Source organism: Schistocerca serialis, chromosome 11 (genome assembly GCF_023864345.2).
Source record: "Schistocerca serialis cubense isolate TAMUIC-IGC-003099 chromosome 11, iqSchSeri2.2, whole genome shotgun sequence".
Lineage (NCBI taxonomy): Eukaryota > Metazoa > Arthropoda > Insecta > Orthoptera > Acrididae > Schistocerca > Schistocerca serialis.
The window spans coordinates 142,685,563-142,710,734 of record NC_064648.1 but is presented as its reverse complement, the minus strand read 5'-3'; the positions used below and the strand labels follow the sequence as shown (position 1 = coordinate 142,710,734).

Sequence of the window (25,172 nt, the reverse complement as noted above, 5' to 3'; positions counted from 1 at the left end):
CAAACATTAAACATGGATATATGATTGTCTTCATTTCTAGAGAAGTACTATCTGGTACGTCGGCTAAGTATGACAAAAGTATATGTGATCTTTTAATTTTTTCTTGTTCTCATCCTGAAGACTGGCTAGTCCAAGGACTGTGTTCAGGCGTACATTTTCTGTGACTTACCTTTCATTTTGAGAAAAGACGTCCCCATGTCAGATTTTAATTGTGTTCCTGGAGCGCCGAAAATACTGATTTGGGACCCTTAGTTGGGGTACTCAAACTCCTATCTTCATAGTGTCTTTCCGCCCTGCACTTTTGATCAAATTGTTTTTTTTTTAATTATTCAGTTTTTACGTACGCTGCACATATGTCACTGAACGACTCGCAGCCCGATCGTCCGCCTATATTCCGCCACGTCACTAGAACGGAAGCACGCGACACACAAAATCGCGAAACCAGCGTCAGATCCGCATAACTAAAGTGTACCGATTATGAACACATTTAGATGTAAGTCGCAAATGCAGATAGTAGTAATGTATACGTTGAATTTATTTCTTCGTGAACTTTCCGTCTCCTGCAACCGACAGAGCTTTGTCGCTGCTGTTTGCATCGCGGAATGTTGGCAGTTTTATTTCTCCCGCGAGTAATGGCGGTTGTATGAAGTAAAGGAGAACGATAAAGAAATGAGAGTGAATCGAAATTTGACGCAGCGTAACATTTTTAAAATCCAGCCACAGCACAGCTTCGCGAATCCCTCCAGTTTGGAAATGCACGACCATTGCCACGTGTGAGTCGCACTGCCAGTCGCTGGACAGTTCCAGCATTTTAACCCATCCGCACGGCCCCTGTTTCGCACCCGGCACATTCACTGTCTCTGCTGCCTCCAGCTCATGTTACTCTACACTGCTGAGAAGAAGCCGATTGTGTGAGAAAATCTTCCGGAAAACGTGAGTAGATATCGTCAAAAAATACCGTCGAAACGTTCTTCTCCGAGCCAATTAACACACGCGATAGTTACATAATGCTCACGTGGCTGACACGTGCTGTGCGGAATAGGAATAGCGGTAAGGGGTGGAACGTATTTGCACTCCATAGGTTTGCAGACGTACAGTGGTTACAAAAAGTGCAGTTGTGTAGCTGCTGGTAGGTGAGGTGGCTGCAGCGTGTCAGAAGGACCGCTGAAGGCGAAGATGGAGGAGGTCAGCCAGGAGGCGGCAGCCATAGCCGTGCGCCTTCTGCAGCGGGGACGTGCTGCGCGGCAGTGCGAGTAACTGCCGAGCTCCAACTTCGTTCTTTGGGGGTGGGGTGGGGACGGGGTGTCTATGCGGCCGGTGTATCCGCTACTGATGTTTCGTGGTTACCAGTGTTAAACGTTCCCAGTGTGTTAGGTACATTGCATCACATTCAACGTAGGCGAAAGTTTACACCTTCCTGTAATTTATGTACAGAATACTGTCTTTTCGTTTTGGTACTGTTCACTAAATTTTATAATGTAGTAACTGAAGCCGAGGTGTACCACACAGCACTCACTGCAAGTTTTAGAGGTGCTCAACACTTTATCTCATTCAGTATCCAAGACCATATTCGACATGAGTGAACAGTTTACATTGTTGCTAATTCTTGCTTCAGTTATTGAAGGTTTTTGCATTGTGATGTCATTTTATTGCTGTACGTACTGCAGAAACATAAGACAAATTCCTCTTCAGTCCCTCTCTACAAATACTGTAAGTGTACTGTAACTCAGCTGCCCGGTTTGTGCTACAATCGGCTGTAACTGTCGTAAATCGTCGGTCCCTTCTACGTCGTTATAAACGGTTTCGACTGTACCATGGCTCTGATGCAGTGTACATTATATCAACACACAATTCAAGAGTTTTGCTCAGTCCAGACATTCGCTCGAACAAGCGAGAAGGCCATCTCGAAAAAGAGTAACAAAAAAGTATCGCCAAGATTCCCTTTATGACAATGAAATGAACAGCTGCTTACAGGCGTTGACATACGTCAACGGGGACAGATGAAGATGTGTGCCCCGACCGGGACTCGAACCCGGGATCTCTTGCTTACATGACAGACGCTCTATCCATCTTTTTTTTTCATTTTTGTTCGGTATCGTTCGTTGCGTTTGGTCTGGACATCCGTTCAAGTTGATCGTTGTTTCCTTTACTCATTTTTTAAATTTCAGTTGGCTAGCGCATCTCTGACCGAACACGCTGAGCTACCGTGCCGGCTAAGCCACCGAGGACACAGAGGATAGCGCGGCTGCAGGGATTTATCTGTGGCGCGCCTCCCGCCAAACCCACATTCTCAACGTATTGTCCCGCACTACATTCGTAGTGCCCCCGCCCTTTATACTCATTACTCGTGGCGCGTTGCCGATTCTCGTAAGAGTTCGGGCACTGTTTGTGCATCCGCACAGAAGGAGAAGATGGTCCAGTGGCCGGTAAGCCTTAACTATGTATATACTAAGATGGTATCTGTTCTTTCGGACATCTTAGTATATATCGTATATATAAGATTCCCTTTCATACTCAAGCTTCTGTCATTTTCAGTGACTGTAATGCTTGTTTTATACAACCGTAGTTACGTTTTTCCAACAAATACGTACTTCCCCTTACAAATGTTTGCAGTGACAAAGTGTTTTATCGCCTACTAAGTGCCAACACAAGCGGCTCCCACTGCCTCCTGCATCCTCATGCCGTTGACCACTGCCGGTTCTTCGGCCTTTTTGCAGCAGTTTCTCAAGTCGAGGGCGAGAGGGCGCCCTGGACCTCTGCGCCCTCCTCCGCCCCCTTTGACGAGGCCGACAGTCGGAGCTGCCACCACCACCAAAACTAAACCAAAACGAATGCATCCCACAGTAACAAAATAAACTAAGCGAAATGGCGAGACGGAAACGGTTCTTCCCAATGCAATGCTTAGCGTTGGACAAAGCGTAGTGTGCAAAATTCAGCCACACACGTGTAGAAGAGCGGGAAGAATGGGGTAAGAAACAGAGAAAAACCATGAATATCGATAATAATTAATGCCTTTTATAGTACTGAGTTCGAGCATGAGAACTGTTCATGATTCACGCAAACACTACTGGAGATTTGTTTTTCGACATGGTCCTCTCGCTTGCTCCAGCGAATGCCTGAGCTGAGGAAAACTGTTGCTTTGTGTGTTACTACACTGTACGCTGCGTCAGGGATTTGTAACGTTGTTTTAAAATCTGTGTGATACTTAACTGAGCGCCTGTGCACGTAACAAACAAATAAAATTGCCTTACTTCTAAAACAGCAGCGATGGAATGCGATACGTTGTTGTCTCTTATGCAAAAAATAAAAATGTGCTAGCTACTGGCTCAGTGGTATGCAATGCCGGGCGCAATACTTTGAAATGTACGTGAAATTCTTTCGGCTGATAAAACATTCACGAAAAATCCAACGTCTTTGAAAAACATATGACTTGGACGCTGCTGGTACTGAATGTCGTGGATTACTAACACAGATTTTTTTGTGAAATTATATTGCAAGTTAACTTTCGCTTTTCAAAACATCTGACGCGTGAAATTACACTTCTCAGAAAAATACACCATATTTACCAATTGAGTCACAAACGACGAGATTTATACAGCAAATATCATCTAACATCACTAAAAAGGCATAAATACAAATCATCTGATTACATACAGCTGTGCTAACAAATCTTCGAGCCATTAGAAAGGAGAAATATCTAACTAGCCCTTTCATCAAATCAGTTTAACCACATTGTGGGGCAACTCAACAATTACAAACTATCAGTCAACTCATCTACACAAACGCGCTGGCAAAACGAGAGTCATCATAAATATTTAACAGCTTTATCTTGCTTGCGAAAAGACTTCTGCTTACATGTTCTCGTAATTCCTACGTTAATCTTACACTTGGTGGCTTCACAGAGCACACACACCACAAACACTGCCTACTCCATCCTCCTTCCCTCATACACTACTGTGAGCCAAGCGCTCCCTTACTCCCACACTACAACCTCAGACCAGAAGCAGTAACTTTGGCTCTGCGGTCGCGCAGTCAGCGATCCGCATTATAAGGCAGTCAGAGACATACATCGTTTACAATATACTAGTTTCATTTTAGTTTACGTTAATGTTATTATCATATACGGGTGCCACACACAAATGTGCCCCAGTAGACTCCTATCAACATTATCCAGTAGAAAAATGGCTCTGAGCACTATGGGACTTAACATCTGAGATCATCAGTTCCCTAGAACTTAAAACTACCTAAACCTAAGGAGACCACGCACATCCATGCCCGAGGCAGGATTCGAACCTGCGATCGCAGCGGTCGCGCGGTTCCAGACTGAAGCGCCTATAACCGCTCTGCCACAACGGCCGGCTAATCCAGTGGAAACCGGTTATAACGGTGTAGAAGGGAACGAGGGTTTACGGTAATTATAGCCGATTGTCGCACAAATCGATTTTTTCTTTGGTTTTGATAAAAAGTATTGAAGTATTGAAAATACCTAACAAACATAATCACAAAATACCAATAACTAATACACTATGACTCCATTTCTGTTTCTTGAAAAAATCACAAACGTCGGGATCTAGTTTCTATGAGCACAGCAAAGTCAGTGTTGTTAACTTTTTCAACCAGTCGCTTTAACTTTAAACGCAGTACAGTAACGCATACTACAATACGCTGGCCTATTTATGGTAATCAAAACTGTAGCAGAGACAGGCATTTGTTGATATTATTTTGAATGTCTTATCCGAACATTATTTCGAGCAGCTAATTAGGCAACTAAATCGTGAAGCTAACGTCTTAAACCTCCTAGTCACAAAATTCATCGATCAGATAACGGAGCGGAAGGTGTCAGTGATAATAATGCTATGATAGCAACTATGACTACGGATATCTCAAGGAAAGTCAAGAAAGGTCTTAGCAAGAACGAGAAGATACACACTGTAGAATGTGTGTGTAATCAAACATTAGTTCTGTGAACGAAGATGTGGAGCACAAATGGAAAAAAATCAAAACCGTCCTTCAATATGGCTTAGACAAGTATGTTCTGAGCAAGGTGTTAAGGGATGGGAAAGACCCACCGTCGTTTAATTGACGTAGTAGGAAATTGCTACGTGAGGAAAGAGACTTTCATCACGTACTCAAGAGAAGTCAAAATCTTACTGACAAACAGAAACTGAACGAAACGCAAATGAACATCGCAGGGCAATTAGACAGTCGTTTAATGACCTCGACAGTAAAATTTTATCAACCGACTTGAATAAAAGCGCTTATAGGTTTTGGTCCTCCGTACAATCACTAATCGGTTCGAAACCAGTTATTCAGTCACTCAGACACCAGAGAAAACAGGGAAAACAGAGAGACGGCCAAAATACTGAATTCAGTCTTCCGAAATGATTTCACTGCGGAAGATCAGAACACGAGCCCACCTTTCAATCATCGCGCGAACATCGAAATGCTAGGTACAGAGGTAGCTGATCGCTGAACAGAAAACGACAGTCACATACAAGGGAAGAACGTCAGGCACAGCCAACCGGTTCATTTTTGACAGGTCCCTTGTGTACCTACAGAAAGTAAGGACTGTAAGATATTTTGGCCCATTGCCTTCAATATTTTGAGAAAATCGCTCTTAAAGTACATGACACTAACCGACTCAAAATTAACTGCATCGGCAGATAATTGTAAACTGAGCATTTTTGATCATTATATATGTTGTCCTAAAACGTGTATTTTTCGAAAAATCAAGAGAAGAAACTTTTACGACTGCCGTTTTTACACGCATGAAGGTAAACATGCTCCAGCGAAAGCGGCGCTAAGCGAGTGACCAAGACACCTGGTTCATGAGCGATGACTCTGTGTTCGATTCCTAGACGGATATTGCGGTTTTTGTTTTTGCGTATGTGGCTTTCTTCGTTTCGGAATTGATTGCAATTGGGGGGAGGGGGGAGGGGGGTTCATAATGTGCGTGAGTCATTAGGGAATAATAGCGGTAAGTGGATTAATTATCTTACACAGTGACAATAGTGGACAAGTGACCTTTTAAGCCGTCCGTAAGAAAACAGGTCCGAAAAGGACTTGTATGTATTCGTCACGAGCAACGACAGTAGCGGCAAAGAGTGAACGCAGATAAGGAACCCACTCTTGTTCGACCGACTCTTGCACCTTGGACCCTTACCAGGTAGGGCTGACAGAAGATCCAACGAAGAGCGGCGCGTTTCGCCACGGGACAGCTAAGTCGGCGAGAGAGCGTTACAGAGATGCGCAACAGGCTCCAGTGGCAGTGGGCACAAGGGAGGCGTTATGCATCACGGGTGGTTTACTGCCGAAATTTGGAAAGAGGATTTACCAGGAAGAGTTGGTCAACATATTACGTATTTCCACATACATATCGCGAAATGAGCACGACGGGAAAATTCTGGAAACTAGAGCCAACACAGAGGCTTAATGACAATCACTCTTTCCAGGCGCCATTCACGAGTGGAACGGCGAAGGGGACATCAGTTAGTGGTACCAGAAATCCCCTCCGCCACACACCATCAGGTGGCTTGCGGAGTATTAATGTAGGTCTGGATATTACAACAAATTCTAAGATACCCCTGCTTTCTGAGTGATTTTTTGGTGGTGAAGGATACTGAGTGCAACATAAGCACTGAACCAAAGAGGGCAGTTGATGGCGTAAGTTCATTGGCTGTAGAGAAGAAACTGATGCTAAATCAAAATAAGACTCAAATTTTACGGTTTCTGGAGAACAACTGAACTAACACTGACATATTGATCAGATGTAATATGCATATCATTACTCAGTCCGACCGAGCGAACTGGCGCAGTGGTTAGACACTGGACTCGCATTCGGGAGGACGACGGTTCAATCCCGCGTCCGGCCATCCTGATTTAGGTTTTCCGTGATTTCCCTAAATCATTCCAGGCAAATGCCGGGATGGTTCCTCTGAAAGGACACGGCCGACTTCCTTCCCTAATCCGATGAGACCGATGACCACGCTGTCTGGTCTCCTTCCCCAAAACAACCAACCAACCAACTCAGTCCGAACAATCCAGATTCATAGGTGGCAAACTGACATAGACAGCGCACGTTCAGTATCTTGTTCTAAAACTTAACACTGGTGTATTTATCACTGGAAGAGTAACTGAAATAAGTGATAGCCCAACACGAGAATTAATCTACATTGCTTACTCTGATCAGCTTATGACTAACAACGTTATATTCTGGTGTAGTTTTTTTCCATTCTCAAAGGCTCTTCTTGGCTCAGAAAACGGCAGTTCGCGCAAAATGTGGCGTAAGTTCACGAAACTGTGGTCGACCCCTGTTCACCGGCCGGGTGGCCGAGCGGTTCTAGGCGCTACAGTCTGGAACCGCGCGACCGCTTCGGTCGCAGGTTCGAATCCTGCCTCGGGCATGGATGTGTGTGATGTCCTTAGGTTAGTTAGGTTTAAGTAGTTCTAAGTTCTAGGGGACTGATGACCTCAGCAGTTAAGTCCCATAGTGCTCAGAGCCATTTGAACCATTTGACCCCTGTTCGAGAGTGTGGGAGCTCCGACGCGGCCCTCTAAATGTATATTTCCACTTCGTCTGTTGTTAACAGCGCGTGGTTTTTCCCCGAGGATGAGCAGCTTTGACTCAGCTGATACAAGACAGAAATCCACCCTGCATTTCGACCGCATCTCCTTGACTCGGGCGTGCAGTATTCTCCATTTTCAGTAAACTGCCGCAAGAATAAACAAATCTCAGCAGGAATTCACGCACTTTCAAGTCTAATCTGAAGAATTTTCATGACTCACTCCTTGTACACTGACGTGACTCCTTGTATAAAAATTAAGCAAGTTCATGTGTTGTACTGTTAACTAATTAGCGGTTTGACATCTGGGTACTATTCGTGGGAATTTTATCTGTTCTTAAGGTTTCAGACGTTAGTTTGATGTAGAGACTCGTTCCATCACCGTACAGACTTGCTCCTCAGCCTAGACGTGTGCAACAAACCAGAAATGCATAACCGACTTCCATAACTTGAACGTAGTGAAGGATTCGCCTTGACTGAGCGATTTCAGTGTTTTTATCCATGAAAAGGCATTACTACAAAATCGTAAGTTTTCAGGAGCGAACGAAAACATTCTGCCAGTGAGTATGTTGAATGTAACAGGACGGGCTCTCCGCTGTTTAAAGAACAGGACGAAATGGATAGTTTGCCATTATTGCAGTTATTAAGATTTGCAATCCATAATGAGTCCAAAATCTTGGAGTAACGTCCTTTTCTTGAATAAGTAACTCATATCCATAGTCAAGTTACGTTTTAGTAGTGTTTTAAATTGTTTCTTGTCTTTACCCATTCATTTTCTCAGTTGTATAACTCTAATCAAAGTTTATAAAATGGATTCATCGATCATTATCATCGATCAAGCAAATGTTGAATGTCTATGTTTTTTCCTGTTAACAGCTAATTGTCCAGTGCAAATATTATGAAAATTAAAAACAACAGACCCTCCTGGAAATAAAGCTTCGAATGTATCATTGTGCAATCCTTCTACGTGCTTGGAAGCCACAACACGTGACCGTAAAGTACTATGTTCAAAATGCACAAAGAGACATGGTTCAAACGGATAGTACATTCATGACAGTTCACTATTGCTATTTTTATAACATTATGTTGATAATTTCCAACATTAGGTCTCTCTTTTTTTCTGTTCTTTGTATTTTCACTATGTTCCAACTCAATACTTGAATTCGTTTTACATTTCACAACACATGTTCAGAAATAACAACTATTAAGCTACGAAAGGCGAACCGTAAGATATAGTACATTAAGTACTCGGTAGATGGCATGCGAATATGCTCACCATTGAAAGGGCGCTACTCCAGGAGTAAGCCCTTTTGTAAATGACGTCACTCTGACTGAGTCGCAAAGCCCATTTCACGTAAAAATATGTATCTATGTTGTAACCTCCCCACTGTAATTTAAAAGAAATGAAAATGACAATACTTAATACAAATGGGAGCCGAGTGTAACCTCCCCACAAAAATTTGAATGAAAAATGAAATATGACAATATTTAATTATGAATGCTAATGGACACTGCTCTAAGCGTAACCTGCCCACAATGAAATGTACTGACAATGGCAACAAAATGTGAAATACGCAATCTGACTCGAATGTAAATCCTTCAAAAAAAAATTAAAGTCCATTCAGTGATAAGGAAATTCAATTAAACCGAAACATCGGTCTTTGGCCCTGTGTAAAACAATCGGAGTTAAAGTCTTACCTCAGAATAAATGGATGTCACATTTCTGCTCTTGTTGTTGCGCACCGCTTGGAGGAACTGCATTGCAAATAATAATATTCTCTTTTTTTTTGTGATTTTACTGAAAATTTTCTTTTAAAGAAGTGGAGTGAAATGGGAAGTGCAACGAAATCTTTAGTTCAATAAAAATTAAATTTTTGGAAAAAAATGCTTTTGAAATAAAAATTATTATTGGGGCACTTGTTAGAGAATAATTACAACAAATAAATTTTTACATTATCTAATGATTATACTAATTAATAGTATACCTTACTCACCACCTTGACCAGTGTTGCCGACCGCCTACATCACACAACCGCACTGGGCTGCTACTACTGACCGACCGCTCTGCATGACGACTATTAGCGTACTGCACGCGACGACTACTGACAGAGTACTGCTCTCAACTAGACAGAGCTACAGACTCGCAACGACTGACTGACAGACTCGCAACGACTACTGACAGACTGAGAACCGCTCGCAACACTCGCGCGGTCAAGCGCATACTCTCTGGTCACAGATGCTACAATGCCTCGCCATCGCTGCTATGTTACATACGTGTTTCATAACCCTCCACTGGGGGGGCAAAAATTTGGCAGCGATGGTGAGTCATTTGGACTTACCAAGCGCGGCAAAATTTTTCTTTAATTAACAAAATTCTAGAACTTACAGAATATTTAAATGTTGTGCACACGCACTAAGTACAAGATATATCAGACAAAGACAAAATGTGAGTACAAAACATAGTAACAAATCAGAAAAATGTATATACAAATTATTTGACAGATAACAAAGTGCACAGGCACTGAAAAAATTCTTTAGCATATTCAGAACAAATAAATAGACTGGCAAAAAATATTATGTTGACAAGTGACATGACTGCACAAGCACTGCAGTTGAGAACATATCAGTAATTGATGAAATGTATGTACAATTAGTAACAAATGGCATAAGTGCATTCGCATTAAAGTATTGAATATACAGAATAGTAGAAAACATATTGAAAAATGAGATAAGTGTACAGGCACTGAAGTTCAGTAGAAAACATATTAACACCTAACAGAAGTGCACATGCACTGTAGTTCAGAACATATCATAAAAATAAAAATGTATATACAATATAAAAGACAAGAGTGTACATACGTATACTGTATACTGTACTTCAGAACAAATCGAAAAATGTCTTTAGCATTTTCGCCATAAATAAACATAATGGCAAAAAATCATGTCCAAAGTGCACACGCACTGAAAAATGTCTTTAGCATTTTCACAACAAATAAACATAATGGCAAAATAATCATGTCCAAAGTGCACACGCACTGAAAAATGTCTTTAGCATTTTCACAACAAATAAACATAATGATGAAAACATCATGTCGACCAGTGACATAAGTGTACTCGCACTGGAGTTCAGCGAATCGAAAAAAATGTATAACCTACGAACAGAAATGATGTTACCAAAACATGATTTTCATTATGTGACAAGAATTAGGATAGGAAACGGAAGGATTGCATCATGGTTGTAGCACTTTAGATTGCACACAGCTGTTCTGAAAGTCCATATCTTTCCACAGAAGTACAACACCAAGTGACACAACTTGAAGTTCTTTTCCCATCAGAATTTATCAGTGTAGCCAAGACACTGAACTGTCGTAGTAATGTTCCATGTTTTCATTTTGGCAGTACATTACGTACACCAAACAGTGGGACCATAATAATGTCTTCATCGCTCATGGTGGTGGACAGCATGTCGTGTCAACACCACACTCTTACAAGGCACACCAACGTAGAATTAGTGCAAAACCAAATATAGTGCTCCATGATCACTGGGATAAACAGGACAAATGGACATTGCAGTAATTCAGGGTAGTCAGCTTATGAGGTGAAGGACATCAAGTCACATAATATTGACAATTACAGACTTAATTAGTTTGTGGCATTCATAGCCCAGTTATTGAACATTTCTGTACCAAGTATGTAGTATTACAGAAAAATGTTCATTAATTGTTTTACATGGAATCAGTAGCCTTCTTTTCCTGGTTACAAAGCATTATTAAATAATCGCATTCTTTTCAGTTACAGAGTGTAATTAAGAATCATTAACCTTCTCCTAATTACAGTTAATTAATCATTTGTCATTCCAATAATAATCATTAGCCTTTTCCTAATTACAAAGCATTATTAAACAGTCACATTCATTTCCAATTACAAAGTATGAACATTGAAAACAAGAGCTAATTAATGGCATAATTAATAACAATTCATCGAGTGACATTAATTATTGGCACTCAGTGGCCAGCAAGTATTGAATAGAATAAAACATAGTTCATCATTCAGTATTATTCAGATCATTACGAAGTCATTATTAAAAACAGTTAATTACAGTCATAGCATTAATAATCACAGGCATTATATGTAGTCTCATTACAATAAACAGTGTTTCTCCTTCAGTAGTATTCAGATCATTACAAAGTCATTATTAAAATCAGTTAATTAGTCATAGCATTAGTAATCATAGGCATTATAAGTAGTCTCATTACAATAAACAGTGGCAGTTATTAACTAGTGACAAAGCATTATTTTAAATATATACTTTTTTTTTGTCTCATTAAGAAGTCATTACTCAAGTGACATACTATTCAGAGCTAATCAGTATTATTCAGAATTATCATAAACTAGTGACATTATGTGGGACTGGTAATACATTTTTTTTTTTTTTTTTGTTAGCAATGCATTGCGTTGGGATCGATAATTAATTGCTGAGGCATAACACTTTTTGCTTTTGACCTATTGCTGCAAATGAGGATAGGTAACGTCATTCGTCATGAGTCAGCTGTAGCAAGATTATGTAACAAGGCAGTATGTGTGATCACATTTATAAATGATAAACACAAATGGGTAAAATACAAAAAAATATGCAAGTACTAGAACAGGTATAATAAGTAACAGGTTTAGTAAGTATCATGAAAAACTTCTCCTGAAAAAAATACAAAATGGATTATTGACCTGAAAGAAGAAACGCACACTATGCTGAAAAGTAGTGAACTTCGAATTAACAGGTAGTGAAATGTGTATAAAATATGTTCCATAGCTGTCCTTTCCAAAACTTTCCGTCATCCTACTATGCAATATAACACCTGCTGTCAAAGCAAACTGCAACAAATACTTAAATAACTACGTAGCATAAATACATAACTTCAACATTATCCTCATCTGTAAAGAAAAAACTTCATTATCAATCACTTCATTATCCATATTATCATAACTTCACTATTATCATCACCTGTAAAGAAAAACTTCATTATTCATAATACCATATCCTTCATCATTATTCATCAGTATTCATTATCATCTGCAAAAAATCACTTCATTACTCATTATACACCTATTCCTTATCTCTAGGATATTTCATCACTAAAACTAAGATGTGTAGTTCAGTCTGACAGCCTGCATCAATCACCTTGTATTCTGAAAGAAAAAAATTAGTTAAGACTGCTATTCTACGGTGAGTATAGTATATTCTTGTTAATGCTTGTTAATCCTGATCCATTTACTCTTCCTCATAAAGTTATTGCATCTTCTATCATTTATTCCGTAGGTGAAATTCCCATTTCTGTTGAATTTATTTCTTACATGCATCATTTCTTTCTGAAATTCATGAACAAAGATTAATGTCTTGCATTTGAATCCTATACCCACTAAATAATGACTGGTTTATGGTGACACAATTAAGCATACAGCATAACATGACAGAAAACGTAATATGTCAAATACATTGACAGTGTTCAGATGCAAAAATGTACACAGAATATCACAATGCAGCAGCAAAAAAAATGTAAAACAGTCACGATGTTGAGATGTCATAAGGCAAAAAAAATGTCAAAGTCAACTGGTGTGTTATATCTTAACTATTTTACAGTGCATATAAACAAAACTGGAATACAATCGTACATAAAAAGACAAATGTGACGTTCGTTGTGTTCAGCTTGTATGAAGTGTAGTTAATAGAGGCGAGAATTAAAGCCTTTAATGAAAAAAAATGTAATGAAATTAACATGTCATTAGCTAACATTGCATAATTAGTCATAAAATACGTAAGTGTGTCTGAAAAAATATGCACGGTCTGATGTGTAACGACAAGAAGAGCGACCTGCTAACCTTACCTTGCCGGGCACTTGCCAAGAAAAAATACGATAATCATCAATAATTAGTCAGGTGAAATAATTGCATTAGTAAATGGCATCATAGTGTGTTGAATCATACAGTGGTTTCACTCAATAAACGGTTTAATGTTTGAGATATGGTGTTTGCCTTTCGATTTTCTAGTTCGCAAAGTTTCGACGTGTACAACATTGGGGTGAGGGATGCTGCGAATCCGATATGGACCTGCGTATAGAAGTTCAAATTTACTGCACTTACCTTTTAATTTGCTGGATAAATAGTGTGTACGTACTAATATCTTCTGTCCAACGTGAAAGTCGCGGCGTGTACAAACCTGTTTTTGCTGTCTTCTCCGGCGCTCTGCGGCACGTTTGATGTTGTTCAGCGCAATGTTAATTATTTCGTGGTGTCGTAGGCGACGACTTTTGGGGAATTCTATTAATTCTTTAATTTTGTTTGGCGGTTCAACGTTTTTCAGTATAACAGACGGAGATAGCATAGTGGATTCATTTGGTATGGAATTAATTACATCTTGGAATGAGAGTATGTGTGTATCCCAATCAATATGTCTTTTGTGGCAGTATATTCGGCACAGCTTACCAATTTCTTTCATTAATCTTTCACAGGGGTTCGATGAAGCATGGTACTTGGATATATAAATCGGAGAAATGTTTCTGGCTCGTAACATGCGTGTCCATACGTTACTACGAAATTGAGATCCATTGTCAGAAATTACTTTCATTACATGCCCTACATGAGATAGAAAATGTTTTACAAATGCCTTCGAAACAGTTTTGGCAGTAGCTTTGCGTAATGGAGTGAAAGTAACAAATTTTGAAGTGAGCTCAACAGCGACAAAGATGTAGCAAAAACCTCTGTTAGTTCTCGGAATTGGACCAAAAATGTCTACTGCGGCCATGTGTCTTAACTTAACAGGTATAATGGGATATAATGGAGGAATATGTGAAGTGGTGTCTGATTTAGCTTTCTGGCAAATTTTACAAGACGCTAAAACTCGTCGTATACGTTTTTCCATGTTAGTAAAATAACAGTTCTGTCTCAGTATAAGAAAACATTTTCGTGCTCCGTAATGTGCGTAACTTAGATGAGTGTACCAGATTAATTTGTTAACCAGTTCATCAGGAATGCATAATAACCAATTGTTGCTGTCAGGATGAGAGCAGCGAAACAGAATGTCATTGCGTACAGTGTAGTGGTTTCTAATCGTAACATTATTCTTATCTTGCCAAAGCTGTTTAATTTCTTTCCACACATTGTCTTTATTTTGCTCCTTTGCTATGTCCTGTAATGACGATGAAATAAAATTTTCAAATGCAACTTGCTGAATGTACATGACACTGAAATTTGTTTTGCAGAAGTTGGTTGCTACGTCTTGCTGATTGTTGCTGAGAGAACGCGATAGTGCGTCTGCTATAACATTTTGCGTGCCGGGAATGTGAACTATTGTAAAATTAAATTCTTGTAAATAAAGTTTCCATCTGCTTAATCTGTCGTGAGTGAATTTAGCCGAAAGTAAAAATTGTATCGCTCTGTGGTCTGTGTAAACTGTGGTATGTCTGCCATAAAGAAAATGCCGAAATCTCGTAAAAGCCCATACAACACATAATGTTTCAAGTTCTGTAACGGAATAATTTCGTTCAACAGGTGACAAAATGCGGCTTGCAAATGCGATGTTTTTAATTACTATTGAACCATCTTCTTCAATTTCCTGGAAAATGTGTACGCCTAAAGCGGTGTTGGAACTGTCGGTAGCAATGGAAAAATTTCTAGTAAGATCTGGGTGCGATAATAGTGGAGCATTCAACAGAGCATTTTTCAAATAACATTCTCGTGAGCAAAATTCTGCGTGTCAAAAGTAATGTTTGCGTTACTGTAATATAAAACCTGTACTGTGTCTGGTGAAATTCTGTCGTACGTACTATTATTTACGGGAGGATGCTGTGGCATTTCGACTATTTGAACTGCTCTGTTATTTCTTACTGACGCATTACGCTATCGATGACACCTATTGTCTGTTTCATTCGTGATAATATGTTGTTGCTAATGTTCTTGCTGCTCATAATATCGACTGTTATTAAATGTACGCTGAAAATTGTGCTCGTTATTTTTACGTCTGTCATGATAGTAATTTCTATACGGCGCATTGCGATACGAGTTGAAATAGTGTGTTGTCTGTACGTAGTTATTTCTTTGCTGCCATGCGTTACTATTTGTTGGGGCTGGGACTATACGTGCACGCGGCGAAACATTAAAGTTTGGTTGACCTTGTAGACTGCATTGTTGGTTAGGTGTGCTAAGCGACTTACTTTCATGCTGTTGTGGTGAAAAACATCTATTGTTACAAAAATAATGCGTTTGCTGTTAATTTTACACATACTGATGATTACGATTTTATCCGTTATTAAAATTACGCTGGTTCTGGAGTGCCTACTGAAAATTGTCACATTCGGTAAAAGATTTGTCGTATCCGGTTTTCTTTAGTCACGTTTCTTAATTATAGGTAGAGCAATAGTTAAAGAGCAGTTTTGATAGATATAAAGGATAGTAGAAGAGAAGGCAGCAGTGCAGAAAACTAAAGATGAAACAGCACTACTACAGCTCGGGGCCCTATGCTCGCTACGGCACATATTCATTAAAGCGTAATGAATCCCCTGAGGTCAATTACGCACTGCAAATAAATTTTAGCTTTTGTGTTACAGGCAATAGCGGTAAAATTTCAAAGGCAAATTGTTGTATTCGTGCTAATTCAAATTTCTTCATTACAGGCAATGCTGTTGTAAATACAAAAATAAATTGTCGCATCTGGTTCAAAGCTAGCTTCTGCATTACAGGCAATAGCGGTGAATGTACAAAGATAAATTGTCGTATACAGTGCAAAGCGTGTACCTGTACGCTGTCATTATTAAATTCCTTACATTTTCTGGCGGATAAAAATTGCTCGTAATCTACGTTCTCGTCATTGAATTTGAAAACACGTTCGGGTTTGTGTGTGAATCTGTTCGTCTGTGTCATTCCGGATTTCCAGTTGCATAGCTTTTCAGATTTTAAGTCGCGTGGCTTTTCGGATTTTAAGTCGCGTAGTCTCCATAAATTGCTTAAGTTATACGCGCTGCGTGAATCAGACAAATGTTCGCAATGTGGCGGATTCTGTGACGTATTGGTGACTGAAATAGTTTTCAACTCTGTTACTTTAATACTTTCGTCAATTTGGTTGTTGTGTCGTTCACTTTTATTAACAATTTCCGTATTCACAGTGTGTGAAACTTCCACTGACTCTAAATTAACTTCGTCGCGAATCTGTATTGCGTTTTTAGGGCATTGTTCAGTGACTGCATTAATTTCGTGTATCTGTGTTGCGTTTGCTGAACATTGTTCAGTGACTGCATTAACTTCGTCTTTATGTAATTCTGTTGTGCTTACACGTGTACTACTTAATTCTTGTGCAACAGTGCCAACTTCTTTATTACTGCTTTTAGCACAAGTCTTAGTATCCTCACGTAATTGTTCTTTAATGTCCTGGCATTGCACGGTAATAGCTGTATTCTCTTCACTAACTTGTCTGCTCTGTTCGTTAAGGTTGTCTTGTTTTTCGTTCGTCAGTTTGAAACTTTCATTAATTGTTTCGCTAAGTTGTTTGTAATGGTTGTCGACACTTTCATTTAGTTGTTTAAAATAATTATTCATCATTTCATTCCGCTGTTTGTACTGTTCCCTAAGTTGTTTGAAATCTTCACTCTGTTTGTCTAATTTTTCATTCTGTTGTTTCTTTGATTCAAGAATTTGTAGCAACAATGCCTTAAGTGGATCCGACACAAAATTAGCATTTCTATTCTCCGTGCTATTTAATGGTGGATCTGAAATTGTCTTGTTTTGCGTGACCATTTGGTCATTCTGTAATTTACAGAAAGGTTTATCAGTCGGATGTACACTGTCAGACATTATTTCGGAATTAAATAAATCCGTCCTACTTTCAGTACATTGTTCATTTTCACTAGACAAATTTGTCTGTACGTTACTTGAATTTTCCAAATCGGGTGTGTTACGCTCGGCAGCGCTCATTACAATAGAGCGTCCCGCGTCATCAATTGTCGTCAAATTAACAGACGAGACAATTGAGTTCGTTTGTTCATTATCAGGGTAAAAGTCATCACTAGTGGTTGGAATGCATTGATTGTCAGTGAACGCAGGATTGTCATCATTACACTGCGTGTCGCATGTCCTATCGGCAAAGTTGTTTGGGTCGGTAATTTCATTCATAATACCTCGCGATACACTATTCATAGTCTTTCGCGGCATTTTCACAATAGTCACAAATATTCACAAAACAATTAAGCACATATGCAAAAGCAACACACAAATACAATAGAGCAAACGAATTGTCGTTGATCTGTGGAAAGAAAGTCACAAAATTAGTAAAAGCGTAGCGCCAAATCCTAATTATATCTAAGCAAACAAGAGCAGATATCTGACTGTTGTTCAAAAGACTCTCAACGAAATTCGATCCTGGACTGGGTGTCGCCAAGTGTAACCTCCCCACCGTAATTTCAAAGAAATGAAAATGACAATACTTAATACAAATGGGAGCCGAGTGTAACCTCCCCACAAAAATTTGAATGAAAAATGAAATATGACAATATTTAATTATGAATGCTAATGGACACTGCTCTAAGCGTAACCTGCCCACAATGAAATGTACTGACAATGGCAACAAAATGTGAAATACGCAATCTGACTCGAATGTAAATCCTTCAAAAAAAATTAAAGTCCATTCAGTGATAAGGAAATTCAATTAAACCGAAACATCGGTCTTTGGCCCTGTGTAAAACAATCGGAGTTAAAGTCTTACCTCAGAATAAATGGATGTCACATTTCTGCTCTTGTTGTTGCGCACCGCTTGGAGGAACTGCATTGCAAATAATAATATTCTCTTTTTTTTGTGATTTTACTGAAAATTTTCTTTTAAAGAAGTGGAGTGAAATGGGAAGTGCAACGAAATCTTTAGTTCAATAAAAATTAAATTTTTGGAAAAAAATGCTTTTGAAATAAAAATTATTATTGGGGCACTTGTTAGAGAATAATTACAACAAATAAATTTTTACATTATCTAATGATTATACTAATTAATAGTATACCTTATTCACCACCTTGACCAGTGTTGCCGACCGCCTACATCACACAACCGCACTGGGCTGCTACTACTGACCGACCGCTCTGCATGACGACTATTAGCGTACTGCACGCGACGACTACTGACAGAGTACTGCTCTCAACTAGACAGAGCTACAGACTCGCAACGACTGACTGACAGACTCGCAACGACTACTGACAGACTGAGAACCGCTCGCAACACTCGCGCGGTCAAGCGCATACTCTCTGGTCACAGATGCTACAATGCCTCGCCATCGCTGCTATGTTACATACGTGTTTCAATGTCTATATGATATGTTGCCTTTCGTAACTCATTTTATCAAAAATGACCTTTACTCTTTTATAGTAAACAAGACAAATCGTGACGTGTCGCAGTTGTCAACAATACATGCCTCTCCTCTTGGCCCATGCCGTAGCCTAGCAACGGTTTGAGTGGAGTGGAAAGGCGAGCAAGACGACTGTTCCTGTCCAAATTCCCAGATAAGCCTTAAAAAACAGAGAAACGCGGCAACAGCACGGAGCAGCGGCAGCAGTAAGACATCTGGTGAGACACCAACCAGCGTCTGGTTTCTGTCAAAGCACGCGCACCGATGCTGATGCATAACATTAATTGTCGATTCTTGTATGTTTAATAAATGTGGAGATCTGCGACACAGAACTTGTGATTAGAGTAATATACTTTTGCAAACTAGTGGAGATGATTGTTGATTCTAAACTGTGTAAGGCAGTTTGTGTAGCAGAAACAGTAATTGTATGTATCTTTCAATTACATGAAGATCGGGAGTCTGCAAATTATAAACGCTCCTACAAAGCTGCCACGCCAAGTGGTTTCTTCATTCGCTCATTTGGATAACGCTCGACAAGGTATGTACATATGTACATCGTCGCTGTTTCTTGAAACACACGTCCTCCATGGATCAATCGTAAGAGATAATTTATTTTTACAAACATTTCTGCAGCATTATAGATGACTTTCAGGCAGTAAGTACTGTTTTGGTTCAATTCTAGTGTCCTGTTCCACGCGTCAGCTTTCAAAAGTGACGTCGTGTGTGACGTCATGGGTTTACAATGCGAAAGATGGAACTGTCCTGTCATTAAGTGTTATCTGTTGTCGTCTTTGTAACAACGCAAACCATGCTGTTTATGGTAAATATGTCACGATTTTCACGAATGTGGTTAGCCAGTAACCTAATGGCGGAGCTTAATTGTCTGCTAGTGAATCGAGCGAGCAGCAATCGCATTTGTAACATTGGTTCTCGTAAAGTATTTGGCTATGTTTTTCTCAATAAGGCATGATTTCGGGACGCGAGGTTCCGCAGCAATCTAAGAGGACAACTTAAAATTGTGCGAATGGAACTATTAGCAATCAACCATATCTATAATCTTGATTATCACAAATATTTTGCTGTATTTTTCTGAAAATGGAACGAGTTATGAGGCGAGGTTATGGAGGAACGTAAGACGACAGCTATATAATTCAATTATAGTGCTCCAATCAACGGTTCGTAAATTTTGCTGACATTTCATTAAGTGTGTATTGTTGCTACTTTTAATATTGTTTTTTGTTTTCGTCTCTGTACTTGAGCTATTTAGGTCAAGTTTATTTTTCGATTCCAAGATTTCTTATTTGCCGCAGTAGTACAGAAGGCAACACCAACAATAGTAATCCTGTAATAAGGAACTGCACGAACCTACTGCAGAAAATAATGAACCTAGGACTCGATATCCAGAATTGAAATGTATAGCTCAATTCTAGTCACCAATTCCAACATTTGTCACTTTTCCGTTGAATTTTCGTTGCCTTTGTAGTGCTTTTTCTTTTAGGAATTGTGTGTGGATTTTTCTTTATTTCCTCCTTATCTCGTCCTTAAGTTTCCTATTTTTTTATTACCGAATTTGGCAATTTATAGACTGCTTAGAACCTAAGGCAATGGGGCATTATTTTTCTTCTTCTCAGAACTTCTTTATGCATTGGTTATCTGTTCATTTGACATCACACCTCGTAGGCTGTGAGTTTTGTTGACGGATGAGAAATATTCCATTATTGATCAGTAGCCTGAAATTTTCCCTGTCCTATCTGGTGTCTTCTGTGACATTTCGTTTCCTCAAATCATTTCTTGTCTCTTCCCGCCATCTCGTGGTGTTTTCTAATTTGGAAATGAAATTAAAAATGGTATTCTTTAGCCTGTTGTCACTCATTCTGTAAATATGAGTGTAAAACTTTAATCTCTCTTCCTTATTGTGTCTGTGATTTTTTTCTGTGGTTCTGCACAGCTCTTCATTTCTCCTCTTCGTCAGGTTGTTAGTTTTGTTCTTTTGAGGCCCTGAAGCTTTTCTGCTTTTGCAGCTCTTCTTGTCCACCTCTTGTTCTCAGTGTTAGGCACTCAAATCCCCACAGTGCATCCGGTTTAAGTACTGTAAAGTAGTGTTTAATTTTTGCCTGGAATGACACTGATGTTTTATTATATCGGTTTTGGGTGCGTTTGTTTCCTAATTCCATTTTCCTCGATCTATCTTTATTTGTGGTTTTATCTACCCCATTTCATTGTATCCTTCTCCCAGGTACTTAAACTTATCAACTTTTTTGATGTGTGTTCGTAAATACTTTTCTCTATTGTGTATACGTTCAATATATTGCATTTCAGCCTTTGATACTTGTAGTCCGGTTTTAGCTACAATTTTGTACAGTGTTTCTATCATTACCTTTGCATCTATTTTCTCATTAGAAATCATTGCAATTTCGTCAGCAGAAACAACATATGCCACGTCAGATCTTGGTCTTTCTTGTTCTACATGGATTCCTTCGATGTTTTTCTCTTGTAGTTCTTTACCTCTCTCTCATGACCTTGACTGAGATCACACTGTAGGGAATCTGCGAGAGCCCATGGCCCTGCTGGACTCCTGTTGTAATTGTGAAGCATTCAGAAAGTTCACCTAGAAATTTAACTTTAGAAGTTGTGTCTGTAAGTGCCTGTTTGAATGGTTCTGTCAACACCTGCTTGTTCCAGTGTCTGTCTACAGAATCGTTGGCTTTTTTTAAATCAGCGAATGTAACGACTGTGTTCAGGTTCTGCATTTTTGTGGTCGTGGGGACTGTTTTCAAGTTAAGAATTCGGCCCGTGCAAAAACTATTTTCCCTCAATCCCGCTTGGTACTCGCCAGTTGTGTCCTCTGCTTGGTCTTCTGTCTTACTCAGCAGAGGCCTCAGTATGGAGCTGGGTAAATGTGTGTTCCCGTCCTGTCTCCCTTCTTACGTGGCGGATGGATTGTGGCTTGCTTCCAGTCATCCGGTATTCCTCCTTCCTCCCAGCAGTATTTCGTGACCTCGTAAAAGGTTTCAGCTGGCCACTCCCTCCTAGTTTTCACATATCAGCCAATATCCCGTCTTCTTCTGGCACCCTGTTGTTTTCTGGCTGCCCAGCGTGTTGTTCAAATGGTTCAAATGGCTCTGAGCACTATGGGACTTAACTTCTAAGGTCATCAGTCCCCTAGAACTTAGAACTACTTAAGCCTAACTAACCTAAGGGCATCACACACATCCACGCCCGAGGCAGGATTCGAACCTGCGACCGTAGCGGTGGCGCGGTTGCAGACTGAAGCACCGAGAACCGCTCGGCCACCTCGGCCGGCCGTATTGTTCAGTCTAATGCGGTATAGTGGCTCTGAAGGTGGGTTTTCCTTTCGAGGCTGTTTGGAAATTAGTGGTTGTGTTGGCTCCTCGGAGTTTACAAGATTTTGAAGTATTTTGCTTGTAATACAGAGTTGTGTTTGTTGTTGATAATCAGTTTGGCTGTTGAATATCTGAAGTGAAGGCCCACCTGCTTGTTCGCTGTTATTACTTCTTTGAAAGCATTTTAAAATTCCCTTGTATTTTTCTGACTGAAGTCTGTATCGATACGTCTCCTGCACGCTACTATTTATCTCATTTCGCGGTTGTTGCGTTAGATTTTAGTTTGTACCCGCCAAGAACCCCCATTTTTTCGCGATATCCCCTTAGATTCAGTCCCTATTATTAAGTATTACCGCTATTCCACAATATTACGAGTTTACTGCCAGTGATATTCTAGTGGATTTAATTAAGGCGGCATATGGTTCTTTCACTTGCTCGCGTAAACTGTGATAATTTATTTGATGCATGTATGCTTTTTTTCTGTTGTTACCTGCTTTCTTGTTATCTCAATTCGTTTGCGATGTAACTGGTGGCTATGTAATTAATTGCATGAGCTACAATGCAATTTTATAGTATTTGTGTGCATTATCTTTTTTTCTGTGGTACATTCGTTTTTTAGGAATAGGCCTCGTTGCCTTCAGATGTCACCTCTAAGTAGCGTCTGCGACTCAAACATGACGTCGGTCAAAGCCAGAGAGAAGAAAAAGCTGTGGAGTGAGCAGTGCGTGCTGCGCATGCTGTCAACATTGAGCTGAAACCGTGACACGATCTCGGGACGACGCTGTTTGCTTAAGGTGAGTTCACGTTGGCCGTCAAGTACATCACGTCACGTCAAAACATTCCACAATGCACTACAAACGGCGGAATTAACACAAGTTGTCAACAGACTGTCATGTCACGTCATGGCTAGTCTAGGTTTCTCGGGAAGAAAGTTTTGATGGCATCATCGTCTGCTAACATTGTAAATTAACCTATTTTTACCGCACTCATCCGTTTTATAACAGCGGATACTGTGATTTTGTATCTTCGTAATCTTTATTGTTATTATTATGCTTTGTTTTTGTGGCAAATACCAAATGATGCATGTCGACTTCATTGTTTTTTCTTTCGGATGTTTTTACACGAGCAATGTCAGACATCTGAAAACGAAAAATTATTTAGTTTTTACCATAACAGAACAGACTCCCACTTTCTCGTAGCACAGACAGGTCGACGATCTGAAATGTTTCACTGCTCAGCACTTCATCAAACAAAACTGATGAAGAACACAGGTTATGAAATTTGTTTTGGCCATTAATAACCCTTGTCGTTGTTAGTTCCTCAATTGCGATACTGTGCTCTGAGATGGAACTGACGTGACATGACGTGACTCGCAGTGTGAATACGGGCTGACGTCACCGTGTCGTGACGTGATGCCCGCCCATTCTGCTTATCACAGCTGAGACAACAATTTATTACAGGTACCATATGCAAACGCTTTGGTGTCTAGAAAACTCCTATCTCAAATACACAGCAAATACGAAGGGAATCTATCTGTACTAACTACACAGGACGCTTTATGGGCAACCAACCCCACGTCGTCCTGACTGCTCACTCTGAGGTCAAAGCAGAGCGTGAAATCGGACACTAGAATTTATTCATTATTTTTTTCTGTTTATGTATCATTAAATAAGGTGTCTTTGACGTCTTTGTGCCAATGCAGTTTGCATCCTCAATATCAGTACACTACTGTCACATTATCTTGGCTTCTCATCTCCCTACAACTGAATTAGTAGAGACTGAACGAGTTCGACCTGCTGATAAGTGCATTCATTTCCTTCTCAGCTCTGACACTCAAGCCATTACTTGACTACCTATATGACTGATTTCAAACAAGGTTTTCACAGAGTAACATTTTGGATCTCCGAACCCCCTCTCTCTGTGTGAGTGTGTGTGTGTGTGTGTGTGTGTGTGTGTGTGTGTGTGAGTGTGTGTGTGTGTGTGTGTGTGTGTGTGTGTGTGTGTGTTTTAAATACGTTGTGGAGGTCATGTTCATGTCACTGCTGCTATACTAAAACTGATGTAAATCATAATGTGATTTACAGGATCCTGACTGAGGAGCAGAAGCAGGTGCTGGCTGGGAGGCTGATCATTGCTGCGTCACAGGGTCAGACCGGCCAAGTGCGGGCACTCCTGGATGCGGGGTCGCCAGTCAACGCGACAGACGCCAGTGGCGACACTGCCCTGCATGAAGCAGTGGTGAATGGCCACGAAGAAACTGTCAAGTGCCTGATTGATGCCGGAGCAGGTGTCAACGTCAGGGACTCGGATGGGATGACGCCTCTGCACTGGGCTGCATGTAGAGGTGGCGAGCAGCACATTGTACGGATGCTACTGGCGGCATCAGCGTGTGTAGATGTCTAGCACGATGCGGGGGAGACTCCACTCCATGTGGCTGCCAGATGGGGGTGTGCATATGCAGCGAAGGCACTGCTGCTGGCCGGTGCGAGGAGGGACATAAGGGGTAACAGTGGGCAGAAGCAGACACGGTACAACTATTTAGCACTGAACAAATCTTGTGATTAAAGACTTTTATCTAAATTCTTCTTGTATTGCATAAAAATTTGCTATTCCCTTTTTTAAAGTTTGAACACTATACATCTTGAGGACCACACACCAAAGAAATTTTAAGAGGGGGTTGGCGCAAGTTTTAATCTGTATTACTATACAAGGACAAGTCATTGTTTATCACATGATACTGTAATGAATAGTCAGACAGATACAGGACATACGTAACTTGTAAAGAGGAAAAGTTTTTATTAAAAGTCTCTAAAAGCTCTTGCCTGATATACTTCAAATTTGCACCTCATACTCTCATCAGCATTTAGTTGCATATATACTATGTACTTCATTCA

General features: G+C 40.0%; 2 protein-coding genes across 2 annotated transcripts in view; one reads left to right on the top strand and one right to left on the bottom strand.

Moving 5' to 3' along the window:
* LOC126427277 (ankyrin-3-like) overlaps positions 1 to 25,172 on the bottom strand; it is a 619,134-nt gene that overhangs the window by 103,699 nt on the left and 490,263 nt on the right. The gene's annotated exons all lie outside the window — the stretch shown is intronic.
* Positions 1,177 to 24,681, top strand: LOC126426553 (ankyrin repeat domain-containing protein 65-like). The gene is made up of 2 exons (XM_050088454.1): positions 1,177 to 1,253; positions 24,363 to 24,681. Exons 1-2 carry the CDS (start codon positions 1,177 to 1,179, stop codon positions 24,679 to 24,681), a joined length of 396 nt encoding a protein of 131 aa, XP_049944411.1.